This window comes from Camelus bactrianus, chromosome 2 (assembly GCF_048773025.1).
Source record: "Camelus bactrianus isolate YW-2024 breed Bactrian camel chromosome 2, ASM4877302v1, whole genome shotgun sequence".
In the NCBI taxonomy this organism is placed as follows: domain Eukaryota; kingdom Metazoa; phylum Chordata; class Mammalia; order Artiodactyla; family Camelidae; genus Camelus; species Camelus bactrianus.
In genome coordinates, this window is record NC_133540.1 from 77,551,171 (window position 1) to 77,571,599 (window position 20,429).

General features: G+C 33.9%; 1 protein-coding gene across 11 annotated transcripts in view; it reads left to right on the top strand.

The window, feature by feature from the left end:
• Positions 1 to 20,429, top strand: part of ADGRL3 (adhesion G protein-coupled receptor L3) — an 822,802-nt gene that overhangs the window by 462,611 nt on the left and 339,762 nt on the right. For all 11 annotated transcript variants that reach the window (XM_074344099.1, XM_074344100.1, XM_045504712.2 and 8 more), the window contains one exon: positions 364 to 1,164. In XM_074344099.1, the coding sequence (XP_074200200.1) occupies positions 364 to 1,164 (801 nt within the window). The remainder of the gene's footprint in view (positions 1 to 363; positions 1,165 to 20,429) is intronic.

A 20,429-nucleotide genomic window follows, 5' to 3' on the forward strand; every position in this document is an offset into this window, starting at 1 on the left:
TTTCCAAATAAGGTATATAAAACCATCACATATAAAAATTTATATTTGTTATATGTCTGTAGAATGCATAGACATGTCACATCTATATACATAGTATATCCAAAAACATTGTAACACATTTGCAAAGGTAAAAAATCGAAAGAAAGCACAGCTACTCATAAAAAGATCGGATTTTTTCAGCAAATGAGATCAAAATGATTCTGAACAAATGTCAATGTGGAAGACTGTTCTCAGAAGAATGAAGGAAAATAATTAAGTGGTTGTGGATATTCCTTGTTAGATTTACATTCTAGTTGGTGAAAAATAAGAATATATGACAAAATATTAATATATTTATTATTTTAACTCTTTCCCTTCTGACAGTTTTTCTTTGCCCTGGACTACTAAAAGGAGTATACCAGAGTGAACATTTGTTTGAGTCCGACCACCAATCTGGGGCATGGTGCAAAGACCCTCTTCAGGCTTCTGACAAGATTTATTATATGCCCTGGACCCCCTACAGAACTGATACCCTGACTGAATACTCATCCAAGGATGACTTCATTGCTGGAAGGCCAACTACAACCTACAAGCTCCCTCACAGGGTGGATGGCACAGGATTTGTAGTGTATGATGGAGCTCTGTTCTTCAATAAAGAGCGCACCAGGAACATAGTAAAGTTTGATTTACGGACTAGGATAAAGAGTGGAGAGGCTATCATAGCAAATGCCAATTACCATGATACCTCCCCTTACCGTTGGGGAGGCAAATCTGACATAGACCTGGCAGTGGATGAGAATGGGCTATGGGTAATCTATGCAACAGAACAAAACAATGGTAAAATTGTCATTAGTCAATTGAACCCTTACACCCTACGGATTGAAGGGACATGGGATACTGCATATGATAAAAGGTCAGCTTCCAACGCATTTATGATTTGTGGAATTCTGTATGTGGTCAAATCTGTATATGAGGATGATGACAATGAGGCTACGGGAAATAAGATTGACTACATATACAACACCGACCAAAGTAAGGATAGTTTGGTGGATGTACCCTTTCCCAATTCATACCAGTACATAGCAGCTGTGGATTACAACCCCAGGGACAACCTTCTTTACGTATGGAATAACTATCACGTCGTGAAATATTCTTTGGATTTTGGACCTCTGGATGGTAGATCAGGTAAGTTTGACTTGATGTACTTTCAGGGGAAATCAGTTTGTTCTCAGTAAGCTTACTGGATATTTCAATTAGACATCCTTTTGTGATCTTTCTTCTGGTCTCCATATCAAAAATTATGCATTGTCTTTTCATCTGCACAAATACTACTGTTGATTACTTTCAACTGTAAAAATGTATAGGCATAAGAAACTGACTCTTTCTCCCCTGTGCAGCTAGTCTGTAATCGTCAGCCCTTTTTTGAAGGGCATTTTCATTATCAACTGGTTAGTTCGTTGTGTAGTGAAGTAAACAAAACCTTTGCAAAAATAGAATGCCATCCCATCTAATTAATTGTGGCATGCCCTGAGACATGCTCTTGACTTGAAAATGTCAAATGGTTGGCTTGATATAATGCTTCAGGAACCCTACACCAACATATTCCACTCACAGAGAGCATCATGTATGACCACCTCTACTGCAAATATTGTCAGCTTGAGTGTACATATGTCTGAGTGTATCTAATAGATGTATACATAAAATGTTCATAACTGATAAAGAGAAAAAATAGAGCTCAATTTTATAAGAAACAGCAATGAAAAATACAGCTTTAAATACATTCGAGATGTTTTAATTCCCATTCTTTAAAAGTTTATTTTTCCTCTCTAGGACATACTGTTTGCTTTTAATGTTGTTTAAAGACAGTCAAATTGCTTTATCTTTTACAATTTTATTTACACAATTGAGCAGAATTATCTTAGTTTAGAAGTTAAATTATTTTAAGTAGCAGTAATATTGTTCCTCATGAAAAAGTATAATGGAAAAGTAAGATACAAGTGTCTTAATTTTGATAGTAACATAGGAATTCAAAGTTGACTTTTTTCCTTGAAGTTAATACTTCTTGTTTTTGGCATTACTTTTACTGTATTTTTACTAGCATGCCGTTCTGCTTACCAACATATTTCACTATATACATATCTTCTTATACAACTAGATTCTAAGTGCAATGTAGCTAATAATCTTGCCTTACCCATCTTTTTGTTATTTTTCATCTGATTGTTATTTCTGCCTTCTTAAACACTAGTGTAATATATGGCATATAGAAAATAAAGGCTCAATAACTCTGTTGAATGAATGAATGGATGGATGAATGAATGAATGAATGCTTTTCCACTTTTCACTGTGATAGAATGTCAAATTGGGTGGCATTTTTTTTCTAATCCCTGAGAGGCTTTTGTCAAAGTCATAGCAATTATTTTCATGGCCAGCAATGCTGATATTATGTTGAATTGCTTTTGTGGAAGGAGAAGCCTAAATATGCAACAGCAGCAAAAACAACTTCTCCTTAATAAGCCTTCAAAAATCTCCTAGACCAAGTGCAGTATCTGGCTCACCTCTGTACAGGTAAGGTTTCTCAATCCAGTACACCCTTCAGTTAAAACTCTAAGCAAGAGTAAATCATCTGGAGTATTTGGGGAACACAGTTCTTTCAGATCTGTGATATTGTTAAACCAAAATTCATATTTTGGTAGTGAAAATTCTATTGGTGAGTAGTTCTTAGCCTTTTTTGACTTTCAGTTGGAACTGGAGTAATTTCTTTGCTTTCCTTTTTTTTTTTTAAAGTATGGTTGATTTATAATATGTGTTAGTTTCAGGTATACAGCAAGATGATTCAATTATATATATTTTTTCTCTTTTCCGTTATAGGTTATTACAAGACACTGAATATAGTTTCCTGTGCTATACAGTAAATCCTTGTTGTTTATTTGTTTTATGCAGAGTAGTGTGTATCTGTTACCATACTCCTAAACTTATCTCTTCCCCCCAACTTTTTCCCCTTTGGAAACCGTAAGTTTATTTTCTATGTCTGTGAGTCTTTCTGTTTTGTAAATAAGTTCATTTGTATTATAATTTTAGATTCCACATATAAGGGATATTACATAATACTTGTCTTCTCTGTCTAGCTTGCTCCACCCAATATGCTAATTCTTAGGTCCATCCATGTTGCTTACTGCAAATGGCAATAATTCATTCTTTTTTATGGTTAAGTAATAGTCCCTTGTATCAGCATACCACATTTTTTACCCAGTAATCTGCTGATGGACATTTAGGTTGCTTCCATATCTTGGCTAGTGTAAATAGTGCTGCTATTGGGGTGCGTGTATCTTTTTGAATTACATTTTCTGTCTTTTCTGAATATATGCCCAGGAGTGGGATTGCTGGATTATATGGTAAGTCTATTTTTAGTTTTTTAAGGACACTTTGTACTATTTTCCATAGTGGCTATACCAGTTTACATTTCCACCAACAGTGTAGGAGGAAGAGGGTTTCCTTTTTTCCACACTTTTTTTAGCATTTATTTGTAGACTTTTTCACGATGGCCATTCTGACTGGTGTGAAGTGATACCACATTGTAGTTTTGATTTGCATTTCTTTAATAATTAATGATGTTAAGCATTTGGGTTTTGTTTGTTTGTTTGTTTTGGTATTGAGCTGTATGAACTGTTTGTATATTTGGGAAATTAAGCTCTTGTGGATTGCATCATATACAATATTATTCTGCCAGTCTGTAGGTTGTATTTTCATTTGTTTATGGTTTCCTTTGTTGTGCAAAAGCTTTTAATTTTGATTAGGTCCCATTTATTTTTTTGCTTTTATTTCTATTGCCTTGATAGAGTGCCCTAGGAAAACATTGCTACGATTTATGTCAGAGAATATTTTGCCTATGTTCTCTTCAAGTTTTATGGTGTCATTTCTTATATTTAAGTCTCTAAGCCATTTTGAGTTTATTTTTGTGTATAGTGTGAGGGAGTGTTCTAACTTTACTGATTTATATGTGGCTATCCAGCTTTCCCAACACCACTTGTTGAAGAGACTATCCTTTCTCCATTGTATATTCTTGCCTCCATTGTTGAAGATTAATTGACCATAAATGTGTGGGTTTCTTTCTGGGCTTTCTGTTCTGTCCCATTGATCTATATGTCTGGTTTTGTGCCAATACCATGCTGCTTAGATTATAATAGCTTTGCCTAACGTCTGGGAGGGTTATGCTTTCAGCTTTGTTCTTTTTCTTCAGGATTGCTTTGGCAATTTGGGGTCATTTGTGGATCCGGAGTAAATTCTAATTGCCTCCAAAGAAATAATACATAATAACTAATACCTTTTGATGTTAGTAAATAAGGAGCAGTAGCATTTTAATTTTTTTATTGGAAAGATCATGCATTATTTTTATTTAGGACAACAGATAGGTTAAAATCCATTAGCATTCCAGGTTTTGATTTGATGGGCAAAGCAAATTCTTAGCTTAGTTTTTCTAAATTTTCCTTAAAGAAAAAGATGATACAATAGCCATATGTGTTTAGAGACTTGCCAAAAAATATTTCTAACATACATTAATAAAAGTATATGTGTGTAACATATATATGATACTCATTGTAATTGTGAACATAGGGAAATTATACCATTCATTTAATTTTGTTTATTTGTTTATGGGAGTTAAAATATGAGCCATCTTGCCCACTTGTCCTAGTGCCCATATTTGTTAAAAGGATGTTATTAAAGTGGCAAACACTGAGAAATAATAAAGTTCAGCTTTAGGAAACAAATTCCAAACATAAGCCAGGACATTCAGCTTTTACTCTTTTTAATTGAAAATGAAGAACCTTTCTGTTTTGCAAAGAGAGAGATTTCACCTGTATTAAATTTGTAGATATAATCTCAAGAAAAAGTATCAATTTTCATGCATGAATGCTCAGTTAGAAAGCTAGTACTTTGGCGTGGTCTTACTGCAGTTTAGATTCCGTTTTGGATACCTGTATCAAAAATGCTTGTAAGCAATACCATCTGAGGTCAAAGTAAACGTGAACATGCTTCCTCTGTTTTTTTTTTTTTTTTCCTGAGCAGAAACCTATCAAATCTAGAATTTTCTTCAAATGTACTTTTAACTGAGCCTTTCTCTTATCTTATAAAATATGATATAAACTATGGACACATTCTTCATTATCTTCAATTGACTATCTGTTGTAAAATATACATTAAAAACCTCCAATTAGCTCTTTTACAGATTATTTGAGTGATTCTTATGTTGGAATCATAATTCTAAAATTCTACCTGCTATCCTGATACATCTGGTGTAGGGGAATCAAATAGTTCCTTCACTTGCCTTTAGTGACTGGTATTGACTGACTTTCACTGTGGAGTCCTCTCTCACAAACCACCTGTGCTGAGTTCATTATTCATTAATAGATAGGAGATATGAGGTATTTTCTTTCACTTCCATTTTGTTTCTAAACTGTCCACTGAACAATGTAAACTTTCATTTTCAAATATACAGATATTTTCCACTATTTTCTACTGAAGGAAGAAGTAGGGTCAGGTTGATAATAAGAATATACAGAGAAGCCCAGCTCCAAAAATTTCCTTAAATTAATATGTCTTAACAGGCCTAAAAATCTATTGGTTGAGACTTAGAGAAACACATCAAGCAATCAGTATGAACAACAGATTATGAGAACACAGAGCTACCGTCTGCTGCCTGCTCTTCTGCTTCCCAAACACAATCCACATTTTCTTGAAAGCCATTTGAGATTATGTAAATGCAATCATTCTTATAAATGCTGAAGATAGTAGAATCTAAAACAACAATGAAAAGCCTACACATAACAGTTTAATAAGGCAGATAAGGTGAACCTTCTGTCCTTATAATATGCTAATTAAATGCATTTGTGGCTCCAGTAAAAGCTGTGGCTATGTAGTGATGAATAAGAACTTTAAACACACATGACACCTTGTTAAAGTGTAATTTTCACATCATATATCTGAGCCCTTTACTTTGACAGCTGAGTAATGTGAGTGCTGGGCAGAGAATCTTGAACATTTTGAAACTGTCACGTGTTTAATAGGTAGCCGAATTCGCTTCCTGAACGTTTTAGTTAAGTATGGTGCACCCTAGTCACAAAATAAATCCTGAAAGTAGTGGGATCTTAAATCAAACTTGTCCTCAGCCTTTGGGTTATGATTGCTTCACAGTTCCACTTGAGATGCCACATTATCTCTAAAGCTTAATTTACTTCTATCTTAGTAGCTGAGTGAACTTTACAAAAAGAAAAAATAGCTACTTGTTGCAAATTTCATCTAGGTCTGTATTTTTGTGCATCAGCTCTGCCTGTCTGCAGAGGCGCCCCCCTCTTTTTCTCTCTAGTGCTTCTTCATTGCCTGTAGTGACAGCTGCTGCCTGAAGGGGCACTGTTGCTGGTGATTTTTCAGAGGGCACAGCCAAAACTTGGAAAATCTGCAGTAGCTATTCCATTGCCACTTAACATCAGCTGAATTCTCTGATGTTTGTTTTTATATTTCTTGTGTTTTTCTTCTTCATAATTGAAGGCTAAACCTTTCCAGAATGGCACCTTCTGTTTTTCAGGGTTTGAATATCAAAATCACAGTCCTGTACAAGACAAAGCTGAACCTGGCGTTTTACAGTGAGCCCAGTGTTAGCCATTCATCCAACATCTCTAGGTGTCCTTCCTTACAAAGTAAACAAACTGCAAGGGATAAAAAGGTTCACTGCTACTGATTTATTCATTTTTGTTACAGAGTGATGTCCCAGATAAATTTACAATTATTAGAACAGTAATCAAAATTATTTCTACTTGTAGCTCACAGTCAAAAGATGACTTACTTGTGAATAAGCTTCCCACTTCCACCAGCTGTCCTTTCTGTAGCCACTTCACTGCTCATTAGCACATCCACCAGAGGGCAGGCAGGTGGAACTGAAATAGTTGAGCTGCTCATTATTAGCACATCTTGTCGGGGTTGGCGATACTGATTCAAATGAGATTTCTGGTTATCAAGGGGTTGCACTTTAGAATATGCTGCTTCTACCCGTATTGGCACAGATAAGTGAGAATTGACTTCATTATATAGCAAAGTCGGACATTTGCTTTATTTCTCTGTTAAAATTTTAGGCAGTGTTCAAATTCCTTAGAATAAAGTTGACAAGCAAAAGTATGAATTTAAGCACAAGGGTATTTCCCTCTTAGTAACTACTTTTCTGTCAGAAAGCCAAATTCTCAGATAATAATGATGAATGACCAAAAATTTAAGATACCTAAATGACAGGTAAAATCTACCATGCTGCATAATTTTAAGAGGATGAGACGTGTTGTCAGATTTCTCTGAAAACAAGTGAAGAAATACCCTTTTTTGTTTACCAAATAAGCATTCTGCCTGTTTCTCTTCATACCTTTCAATAGTACAAATTCATGGCCAAACTCTGTGCATCCACTTACCCCAGTGAAGATACAAATTAAAATTACCCAGCACTTTCTCTCTGAAGTATCATGTGACTGAAATATTTAGCCTTAACATTTGGATTTTAGATTTAACATTTGGATTAAATTAATGTTAGAAAAAACAATTCTACAAAAAAGATACAAATGAAAGTAAAGAGGTATTTATGGGTTGTATGACAGAATTATATCTTATGCTTAAAGTATAGAAATTTATTTACAATCACTTAGTCCCAAAGCATTCCTACTTGCCCATCAGGTAATACCTAAAAACAATGAATTCCACAAGCCTAATCAGATTTACACATAGACCATGGTTATTAAGATAATCAGGTTTTGTACTTTTACACTTAATCCTAAATTGCTAAATTGAAAAAGATTTCTATATCGCTGTTACATGCACAATAGTCTCTACTATTTCCCAAAACTGCTATACAATGAAACACAGGTTGTGAATGTTAAAATGATAAATGCAGTAACTCTTATGATAATTTTTAAATAAGAAATGCCTTTGAAGATACTTTTGCCTTTGATAAAAAAAGCACTTTATTTAGAAACACTTAATTCAATAATAATAACTTTTTTAATTTTTAAAACTAACTTTTCAATATCTATGATAGTTTTGCTGTATAACAGACACATTTACATTTTAAGCAACAAAATTAGGCTTTTATATTTTGTAGAGAAGCCCACTGAGAGAAATAGTAGTAATGGTTAGTGGAGAGGAAGCTTAAAGGTAGAATTAGAAATATTAAAAAATGTCAAGATGAATAGTGAAATTCAGGCACAAAATCAGACATGCTGTAGAAAGCAGAAGCAAGGAGCCAAACTGGGCTTAAGTCAGAAGTCCAATGACTGAGAGATTCTTAACTTCCTCTTTCCCTCTGCTTCCTCCCTCCCTTTCTTCCTTTCATTACTCAGGACACAAGTCTTTGGGTAGCTGAGGCCAAGCACTGTGCTGTGCTCTGTAGTTACAACTATGGACAGGGCAGGCACTATTTATAGAATAGTGAAAAACCGGTAAGAAGAAACAGAAAGAGGAAAGAAGGGGGGCTGTCAAAAAATGGTAGCACTTATTAGCTACTGTTTATTGAATGTTTTCTTTTCTGGTCTTTTACATCAATTATCAAATTTAATCATAACAAAAATCATGCAAAGAATGCATTATCCTCATTTCCAGATAAAGAAATTTAGGATCAGAGAAGGAAAGTAACTCAAATGTCACATACATAGTCCAGAGTTACAGGTAGAATCTTAGTCTCTGACTTTCTGCTATCTCATATTGCCTCCATCAGTAATTAAAAGGAATACAGGTGCCATAGCTAAGGAGCTCAGGGAAATCAGGAAGGCAATGTGCATGTACTAGAATGTAAGTAAAGCCGTTAAAACGAAGTAGCAAATACAAGGCAGCAAGACCACATCAACCTTCCATTAGAGTAAGGACAAGCAAGCAGCTTCTGGTATTAAAAAGCACCTGCCATCCCTCTCAAATTGCACTAGGTTTCATATACATGCCTTAAACCTTAAAAAATACTATGACGTACAGATGTGGAAACTAAGACTCTGAAATATTAAGTCATCTGCCCAGAGAAACCCAGTTTATAAATGTAGATGTGAGCTTCAAAGAAGCCCAGGTTTATTTGATTATTCATGAAGCTGAAACACTGTTTATAATGGAAAAAATTATAATACACACAGACATACAATAGAATGTGATATAATGGTGCATGGATTTTATGTGGAGTATGTGTGTATGTGTGTGTGTGTTTTCTTAGAAATACTTGAATAAACAGATACAATTATTGGAGGACTTGAAGGCTTAGAAACTTTTGCAGAAATCCTCAGCAATTTGAAAGACTTTAGAGATTTGGAGACAGGATTTTTTTATTAGATTTAATTCTACTTAACTTGTATTATTTCCATTTTCTTAATCCAGATGTTTTGGATAGTTTTATGGTAACTATCTATGAGCAAGATTAGCAAAATGGTGAAAATGTAAAATGAATAAAGAAAAGAAAGGAGTTAGTGAGGTGAGAAATGAGAGAAATAATATTTTTTCCTAAAAATAAATGGACAAAAAATGAATGAGTTCTTTTTCTTCAAAGGGAAGGTGATGAAAGAACGTGCATTTAAAAATGTTACGTTATTTTCCAAGATTGATTTAAAGAATTACCACTGAGGTATCAAGTGATTAAAGATAAAATTAAGGACAAAGTGTGGAATACTTAATACCTTGCTGGTTGGAATGCAAATTATTGTCAGCCACTTTTGAGAGCAGCTTGGCAATATCTAGTAGATCCTATGTCTAGACGATTGGCATACCTTTTATACTAGTAAATCCACTTCTAGGTTTTCTTGCTGGAGAAACTTTCTTAACTTAAATTCATAGAGACTTGTAAAAGGGTGTTCACTATAGCAATGTTTACAGTAATGTGTAAGAGGAGTGGACTGAACTGTCCCTCAGGAGGTAGAAGGATACGGGATGGGGTAGGGAAGAAAGACAGAGCAAGGTCTGTGTGCTGTTGCCCAGGTGACTAATAATATTAGCAGCTGAAATAGGAGATATGAATGTGACAGCTATTTGCACTGGCACCAGAGTTTTAAAGTCCTGGTCAGTGCTGAAGGTAGAGGGAAACATTATGTGATCACTCAGCCCTTAGAAAGAAATACACCAAGTCAAGTACTGGTGCCCATGAAATGGTAAGTGAGAAAAGATCTCATACAGGAATTTGTCCTTTCTAGTAATATTACTTCATTTGGCCTCAAGCTGACTATAACAACTCAAAGAAGCCAGGATGACAATTTCCCAAAGCACTAACAATCTTTAACTCCTATAACTTTCTATGAAATCATTACATGGTTAGAAGAAGCCCTCTTTTGTCCTTAAAGGAAAATTTTAGTCTGAAATTTTCATCGAGTATAACCTGTAATAGTAACAATCGTGTGGTTCAGCTATGTACATATTAAACAATTCTTGAGAACCTCACTGAACTTTCACTGAATGTTCCCAAGGATAAATAGATTGACCTGCCATATATTCTGGATTCCTATGGCAGCTTTTAGTATAACGATAATTTTTAAGCTTTCAGGACCATGGCAAGGAACTTCAGGGAATAAACAGGCTTCTGAGTTGGCTGATCATATTCCAGAATTAAGGATTTACAATACCATGCAACAGGTTCGAGTGCCCAGTTTTTGCAAGTGTGGAAAAGCTAAAATTTTCTAAACCTAACAGTGAACAAGAAGGCTTATACATGAATGAAGTGAAGGTTTTAGTTCCGTGAGTTACAACTGAAAAAAATAAATCAATCAGAAGAGATATGTGCCATAAAAGCATTGAATTTCAGAATGCCACATAAGGAATATAAAAATAATTGTCTAGTGAGTTGAATTGTATATTGGGGTTAGAGTCTGTAAAGTCATCTCTTAAAGTAAAAATTAAATATAATCAACTTACTTTGAAACTCCTTTAGGTTTATAAAATACAATGAGTTTTTTAAAGTGTATCCCTATAGAGTACAGAGATAGCATTATGTATTATTGTACAGTGTGTATTGTACATAATAAAAAGAACCTTTACAAAGTATAATTTTACAATATTCAATTATATAACAGAACTACTTGAATTCATGTAAATCGAATGTAATATCTGTGATACAACTCTGTATTAAAAAAGGAGAATTCTGTAGTTATTTGTCTAGATAAATTCTTTCCATGAGAACTTTTCCCCCAAACAACACACGTATTCTTCTTGAATATATTGATTTTTACTTTCCATTAAACTTGTACATACTACAATTATTAGATCACTTATTAAGTACCTCTGCAGTACAATTAAAGTAGTTCTGTGGTATAAGAATATTTAATAATATGAGAAATATTCATTACATGTTGCTTTTTTTTTTAAAAAAGCAGGTTTAAATAATTTAGAATTTAAGTCGTTATACATTTTCTCTACTCTTGTTTATGTTTGAAAATTTTTATAAAAACCTTTCAAAAAATGACTTACGTAGAATAGGCCTATTTATTATACCTAGTACATATTTTAACAAGCATAGGATCCAAGTTTTAGTGGTAGTTAATTTCTTAATGGTTCAGATTTGAGCTTTTCTGGGTTTTCCCAGATTTCTTTAGTGAATATGTTCAGTCTTTGAAATGGTGAAATAAAGTTCTGAAAATTATGCTACTATTCCAACATGACTAGAGTACTGATCACCTGTTTAGAATCCTGTGATGAAATGTATAAAGGCCTTCTAATTGTGTTCAGCACAGTTATCCAACTCCCTAATTACCACCTCCTTGTGATCAGGACACAGAAATAAGAATGTGCCAAAGTCTTATTGAGAGAATGAAACTGTAAGAAGAGCCTTACTGTTTCTAGCTATTTTAACTTTGCTAAGGAAGAAAATTTGCTGTTCTTTAAAGGTATTGCATATTCGTAGAAAATTTGCTTCTATCCTTTGATTACAAAGCTATTGTATTGTTTGCTTTAGTGTTGCTTTCTGTTGATTTTGAGTTTTAAACACTTCAAACATCAGTTTTCACCAGTTTTTTGTAAGGATAAAAATTGAAAAGGGAAAAAACATAAAAAGAAAACGATGACTTTAAATATGCTGGCATTTAATTTGAATGAAGGGAGAGTTATCCATTCTAATCAGAGAGGAAATTTAAATACTTCACTTTTAGCTTTGACAGTAAAAGAGGTAAATTTGCCCATCTGAAATATTCAATATTTTTTTATTCAACTCTGCATTTTTATGGTCATGCTTATATTTCCTAGAAAGGAGTAGGTATGGTTATTTAAACATTGAATATTAGCCATTAAAATAAGATATCTAATGAATACTTTTGATGAGAGAGAAGTTCTAATGGTCGTTATCCTGGTGTAATGGTATTAAAAACCATTCATAGAGAAAGTATTTGAGTATTTTGCTGCAATTTTATGTAATTACTTTAGGAGGCAAATAATTTTGTTCTAGCGATCAGTGGGTTTAAGTACTTTGGTGAATTAAAAGCTTCTTTTTATATTTCTTTGTATGGCAAACCTTAAGTATGTGCAAATAGGTTACAGGCAAGTGATTCCTAAGCTACATAAGATAATGGACCTCAAAGTGTAGTCCAACAGGAACTTGTTACAAATGCAAATTCTCATGTCCCACCTCAGATTAAATCAGAAACTGGGGGTGAATCTCAGTAATCTATTTTTAATAGGCTGCTAAATTTGGGAATTATTATGAAGGCCATAACCCCTAGGTTATGTATACGAGGCTAGTTAGTATACACTACAGAATGTAATAGCAGCATTAAGCTACTTTTTTGCACTCTGCATTTCTGTGATATTTATTGATTGCCTTTGTTTCCCAATCCCTTAGCTAATGTCTACTACACAGAGGTTTTATAAATCACTGAGGGGAGCATGTTAAAATGAAGGTTTTCTGTCTCTTTCAAATCACAGCCCTAAGATGTTGATTCAGTATATGAAGTTGAGGCCCTTATATTTAAAATATATTAAATATTAAAAATATTTATTAAATAATAGAAAGTTAATACATTCAGAATATTTTAAAAAACAGGTGATTCTTGGTTTGGAAAAAATCACTGTAGATTTTCAGACATTTAAATAAGATTATATCTTAGCATGAATATTGTCTTAATGCTTTAAGAATCTGTGGAGCCATACAACTATCTCCCTCCTCTCTGGGCTAAGGCTGTTCTGGCAGTGAATGCATCACTTTGTTTCATTAAATGACCCTGTTTTGTGTCCTCATAGAATTACTATCTGTGTGGTTGACAGAAAAGAACAGGAGCCTGATACAGGATGGACATATCCCCTCTCAGGGTGGTCCTGGCATGCAAGGTGTCATTCATCTCCTTGAATAGCTGGAATAAATTAACACAGTGAGAAGAGCAAGGAGACGCTAGACAATCATGCAGTGTCTCACAACGGCTCATGGTCTCTTCATGTGTTGAGAAACAAACAAAAAAGGTGGAAAATGGGCAGGAAAACAAATTAGAACTTTCACTGTAATTGAAGGAATGTAGTCACCAGCAGAATCCCATGCTCACCATGAACCACCTCATACTTCCCTGCTTATAATTTAAGGCTAAGATATGTTTCATATTCAAAAGTGGGGGTAGGAAGAATTCTGAATTTTTAATATATGTGCATAATTTTCCAAGTATACTAGCATATAGTCTGCAATATGTGTTAGTTCTTTCTTCTGTCCATTCCTGCTGACTTTCCTAAACAAGGACAGATGACAAGCTGTTTTGAAATGCTGTTTTGCTGCCTGAGTCCAATCATTCTTTCCGAGTGTGTTCATTTGTTCTGGCTACTCAAGGCCAGCGTGAATGGCACTCAGCTCTGCCAGCTGAGATCTGAGTGGATGCAGAAAACATGCCCATCCTCAATCAGGCTGATGTGTAACCTTTGTTTGGTCCGGCCCCCTGCTGCTCTCACTATCCTCTTTTAAGACAAACATCTGGTGGCTTTGACCTAATAAGAATGTAAAATTTAAAAGCACGTTTTTCAAATGAGAATCTGCTGAATTAAATATGCAGATATACTTAAAGGGAACTCAAAAAATTTATATCATTTTGATTTCTAAATTAAAATTTTGCATGAAAGTGCTGACTCACTTAATGAAATAACTATTTTTAAGAGAAACTTTTCTTTATGTTAAGTTCTCCCTTCACCTTTTTAAAAAATATGTCATTAGAGTTATCCCTAGAAATATTTGGCTTAGTGATTAGGGTAAGTAGTACTTGTTTGTTCTAAAGATCTTTTGTTCTGTTTCCTCTAATTCTTTTAGTTTTATACTACACCATCTCTTCCCCCAATTTTGAGCAAAAAATGCAGTTATTCATTTTGCTGCATGAAGTTTTATTTATTTATTTACACTGTCCTTTGTTCCAATTAGGATGTAAGGCAATTCTCCTATTATTTCTGTTTAAAATATGAAATAGTAAAAGCAATAAAATAATATGAAGCCTCACTCAAGCCTTGGGAGTTTTTTGCATTTCTAAACTGTAGGAAAATGGAAAAATCTAAAAGATGGGAAATCTGAAAGTCTTGTTTCACTAATAGCCATCATAATTACCTATTTTAGATTCTAGGTATATTCTCTTTGAGATAATTCAGAGGCCTTTTAGTTTTCCTTAATTATTTTATATAATAAGGCTAAAAAATTTACATAATTTGTTCTGTTAACAAATACTTATTGAATTCTTTATTTTGTGTCTAGCTCTGTACTCAAGATCTTAAATTAATTAGAATGAATAAGTGATGGAATTGAGCCTTTTAAATTCCAAAGCAATTCATTTTAGTGTTAAAGTGGACTGATTATACTGCTTGAAATGGAATGAGTAGGACATAGTTATCATTTGGCAGAGTATCGATGGGCACTATAGATAGAGATGCGATGCTGGCTGCATCCTAAATATGTGAGCTCCCTGCTATTTTGACATGCTTTGCTTATACTAGTTTCCTTTCTTCCATTAACGAGGAGGAATAATATTCACTAATTCAGTGTGTAGCACTTGGCCATTATTTGCTGAGCTGTATAAACAATGAGCAGCTGTGTCATTGTTTATATTACATGATTTTGTTTATTCATTTAAAAATTTTATGACAGTAGTGTAGCTTAGCAGCATGCTTATGGTAATGAAGAAGTTAATTACAAATATTGAGCAAGACTTCAAGAGATGACTTTTAATAAGTAGTACTGAAAATATTACAGTAGTCATCCACAGATAAACATAATAAGCCTCAGACAAATGAGGAAAATGATCAGATTACCAAAAAAATCACATTAGAATCTTTTAGCTTTCAGTTTAAAAAGAATAGTGCAGATGAACACATACTCATTCACATACCATAATTTCCCTGTTTTGTTTTGTTTTGGTTTTTTTCCTTAAAAGAAAACTACAACATGGGTAGAAGACGGAAGATTACTTTAACAGAAAATAAGCAATCATCTTGTAATAATAAATTCACTCTCCTAGAAGAAGACTCTGCCAGTAAAAGAGTCAGACAGCTTACCAAGAATCCTGGAATTATATGAGCTTTCTAGTCCAGAAATATTGATAGACATAGTCTGAGTGTGTTAGTCTACTTTGTTTTAGAGCCAAACAAGTCTTAATTCAAGCACTAGGAAATCCATAATTGGAAAGAATCCTGCAGTCACTGCTGATATTTTTCTCTAATTATAAATGACTTTGTTACATCATAAGCCCACTTAAAAACTCTTAATTTTTGATAAGAAAAGTATTATCAGGATCCATTTACTAGACCTGATGTAAGAAATTCACTTCTTAGTGAGTGCATTGGAATGTCATGTAGTATTTGATAAAGTGATATAAAAACACTGATATTGGAGTATTTTAATATAGTATAAATTTTGCCTCAGGGTTAAACAGAGGTTAAACTTACATTTCTTGACATTACCAACTTAGTGGACACTATGACTCATTTCAGGAATTCATTATGATTGTGGCTGTTGACGTTCCTTTACTTTATTCTTTTGTCATGCCACCATCAGCACTGTCTCCATATCTGGGCCAAGTCGACTGGTTAAGTATATATTCAATTTCCATAGACCTGAAGAGGTTACTTTTAATGAGGAAAAGGGATTTTTTTTCTTTTTTATAAATGTCAGATATATGAGTCTCATATGAATGGGAAGTGCCAAAAGTTATTAAAGCCAAGAGAAGTTGGATTGGTGATAGGAGATATTTTGAAAAGAGATAGTTCCAGGAAATTGTACATAAAGCCTCTCAATGAAGATATTCTGTTGGATGAGTGATGACCACACTCAACGTATTGGATTTTATTTATTCAATATTCAGTGAAAATTTATTACGTGCAAAATACTTTACCGAATGCTGTGGGAGATAAAGAGCCTTGGCTCCATAGATAAGAAACTTATAATTTAGTTAGGGAGGCAACACACTTGAACAAAGTTGATTCATGCCAAGTAACCAAATTGTTTAATTTTTAACAAAACTTAACAAATTAATAATAAAACATCTCAGTAAATAAAACAATTAATCTTACAAAAGTCATATTCAGCCTGGAGTTAGTTTTATGTAAATGAGGTATTTAGGATGATTTCATATGACACTCTTAAAAGAAGATGATGAAATGTGGATTGGATTAGATTAGGTTAAATTATATAGAATTACCAATGTTTGACAGTTTTGATTTACAAAAATACCAATTTCACATGACTTGATTTAATATGATGTAATGTCTTCATAAATGGCCTGATTTACTGAGAGTAAAGCAGTATGTTGATTTTTCAGAGTAAGCCTAGAAGGTGGTGTTCTGGGCATGTTGACAGTCTTTGTCATTGTCCCTCTCCTGCTCAATATTTTTAATCAGTAATTTTGATGAAGGTATAGAAGATGTGACAATTTGCATTGCTGGATGACAGATTATTGGGAGGGAATATAATGGACCAGATGATAAAATCAGGAATCAGATGTGTCTGGACAGCCTGTATCAGTGATCTAAAATGAAAAAGATGAAATCTGACACAGATAAATGTAAAGTCCTCTGTTTAGGTTGGTTGGTTAATTCGTGTATTATATAATTACCAAATGAGAAGACTCCTAGACAGTTGTTCGTGTGAAAAACAAATAAACAAACTTTTAGTTCATTTTCATCCAGCAGGTAAAAATTAGTTGACTCACTCATTGCCAGTCACAGCATAGTATACTGGGGATCCAAACTGTCCATCTCAAGCTTACAGGATTTGTGGGACCACAGATTAAATTTGTATCAACAGTTTGGAATATGAGGTGGAAAAAAATGAATGCAGCCATCAGTTGTGTTGATGATAACAGTAACAACAACAGCAACCGTGAACACCTAGAATAAAGAAGAAATTTTCATGCTACTCCCATTATGCATGGTCAGACCATTTCCTAAGAATTTGGTTCAGAACTTCTAGGCACTAGCTTTTAGGAGCAGTGTCACTATGTGATGGTAGAGTTTGTTCAGTGGAGAATATCTAGGTTGTTTATTCCGGGAACTATGGTCCATTTGATGGAGGGTTGAAGGATGAGGATATTTAGCTAAAGGCGATGAAATCTGATTGGATGAGTTCGAAAATGGCTCCTCCACTTAATACTTGTGTAACTTGGGCAAGTTACTTGGTCTCTCCTCACCTCAGTATCCTTATCTGTAAAATGGAAATTGTAATAGTACTGTTGACTGAAATAAATGCACAGCCTAAAAGTTGAGAGTTATGTGTTATTCGGTGGACAATTCTGAGGACTCAGCTCGGGATGACAGCCTCTCAGATTGCTCTGAGGGACTCCTCCGAAGAGGTAGGGGAGGAGCTAGGATATATAGGAGTTTTACAACAAAGACCTGGTCATTGGAACATTAAAAGATTACTTGTTAACTAAAGAAAACCAGGCATCTCAAGTTAAAGAATTCAGCGCTTTTCTATTTATGGGAGGAAGCAAACATTTGGGCTCACTGAATCCATTCCTTTGACAAGCACCTCGCTATCTAGGGCCTGTATCCTGTCCTTTCTTATTCTGAGTCCCCTCAGGGTGCACCATTGTGAATGGCTGCAGAGGCTGGGCTGCAGGCTTGTCTTCACTGGGGGGTGGCGGCAGCCGCTGATGACTTATTGGCTTTAACGTTCTTTGTTTACTGATAAGGCTTGCAGTATTTTTCGTTCACAGTACCTACATCTCAGGTTTGCTAAGAATAGTTAGTGAGTTAATATTTGTAAAGTACTTAAAACAATGAATGAAATATGTAAAGTGACATATATGTTCTAAAATTACATAAATGGCTAGAAAGGAAGAGAGGGATGGAAGGAGAGAGAGATTTTTGATAAATAAATAGAAGTGTTTAGAAAGAAAATCAAGAAGTGTCTTCAAAAATCTGAAGAGAAGTCTGTGGATGAAAAAGTATTCATACTTCATTCTTCCTACAAGAAGCATGATCAAGTGGTTAGAAACCATAGGGTGAAGACAAATCATATTTTTTAACAAAATATAATTTACAATTTTTAAATTTAGCCAGTTTTAATTCTGCAGTGCTCTCCTTTCTGAATTTTGGTAATTTTCAAAATGATTCAGGATTTGCAAAATTATGCAACAACTCTACAACTGGACCCCTCTCCTGTGAATCAGGTGGCAGTGGTTTTAATGTCTAAACAAATTTCAGAAATATTGTCAACTCCTAAAATGGAAACAAAATGTTTTCTAATAATGGTTTGGAAGCTAACTGAGTACATGCCATGTTAGGCTTGACTGCCTATTGACTGAGAACATAGCTAACTTTCAGTGGTAAGCAGAGGTCATAGGGTCCCTATTTCAGCATCTCTTCTGCCAGAGATTATCTGAATAAACTCAAATAATTTTCTTAGTCTCTCTTCTTCTTTAACCAAATAAAATCTCATCAATGCAGTGCTATTACTAACATTACCCGAGCATTCTTGCAGTAACTGGTCATACTGCAGTGACTTCTTCCTCTGCACAGTGCTTGGTTATTTTTAACGGTTTTAGTGAAACCTCTGTTACTAACATTAATTTAATGTAATATTTTCAAAGTAAAACTGTGGTTATAAAGAGACAGTGGAGCTTTTGAAACAGTATTTTAAAGAATTTTAAAGAAATTGCTTTTTTCCCTTGGTGTGTTAAGCCAACAATATTTTTAGGCCATCCAAAAATAATTCAAAAAAATAAGAGTGTTAGCATAACTACTGTAGTTCACTGGTGTTAGCTGTGTAGTGTTATGTAATTGGGTAGCAGAGGTTTTCCCTTATAAACCTGAAGGCTGTATACCCGGTACAGTTGTATATATACTAGCTGTATTATTTACAACTTCATTTTCATAATGTTAGTTTTGTGTCTCTACTGATCTATCTAAATTCATGCTACTGTAGAGCCATTTAATGTTGTTTTGGCTGTTTTTAGAAGGGACATTTTCTCCTTATTAGAAATGTGGAAGGTTTGGGATGTAATTGGCAAGTAGTCAGTTTTTAGCATTCAGTAAAATAGTTCTCTTACTCATCTTCCTCCAGTTTAAACATCCACTTGTTCATTCTGTTCTATGTAAGGTTACTTGGTGGGCACTGTGTGTGGACTTAACATATATAAAAATATGTCTCTTGCCCAAAATGAGTACTGTCCAGTGCAGACACAGACCTTAAGTGAATAAAAGCAAATGGAAAAAAATAGGAAGAACATGCATAAAGTGATGAAATAATACTCAAAAAGACAAAAGACATGAGAAACCATGGGAAAAAGGAGATATAAGATATTATTTGATAAGGCACCATTACCTTAGTTGCTATTGCCATTAGCCAACAAAGTATTACACTCCCCAGAGTTGTTGTTTATTTTTACTTTCTAACAAGTAACCTATCTGAAAAGGATATTAGATAGTACAAGCATTGAATTAAAAAAAATTGCAGTTCTTCCTCACATATGAGCTTATGAACTAATAGGATTTTTTAACCCTAAATGAGTTTTTGGTCCAAAAAATATTTTATTTGCCCATTATGTTTTTACATGTTTATTGGAATATAACTCCTTAGTTTTCTGAAAAAAAAAATAGAATGGAATTCATCATGTTGTACTCTGAATAATTCTTATATTATGATTTTAATAAGCCACAATTCCAAAATAGACCTATTAATTTATTGATAAAGGCAAATGTTTTATATTAAATAAATCTTATTTTACAGTATCAGTAACAAAAATTAGATCTTTGTGAAGTCTTATTCTCTATAAACTCTATACTTTAGAGTTTTAGTATTAAAAAAAAGAAAGAAAATTTGTTACACAAAGTAATGTTAATTATTATGGCATTCACCAGTATACAAAACAAAGAGAAATCTGGAATAGAAATTAATTAATTAAAAATAAATGTATTAACATTGCTTAATTTCCTGTACTAGATATGCCCTGGGAGGTTGTTAGAGGCAAGGGAGTTGCTGTTATATGCTATAAGTAACAAAATTTGTGAATAACTCA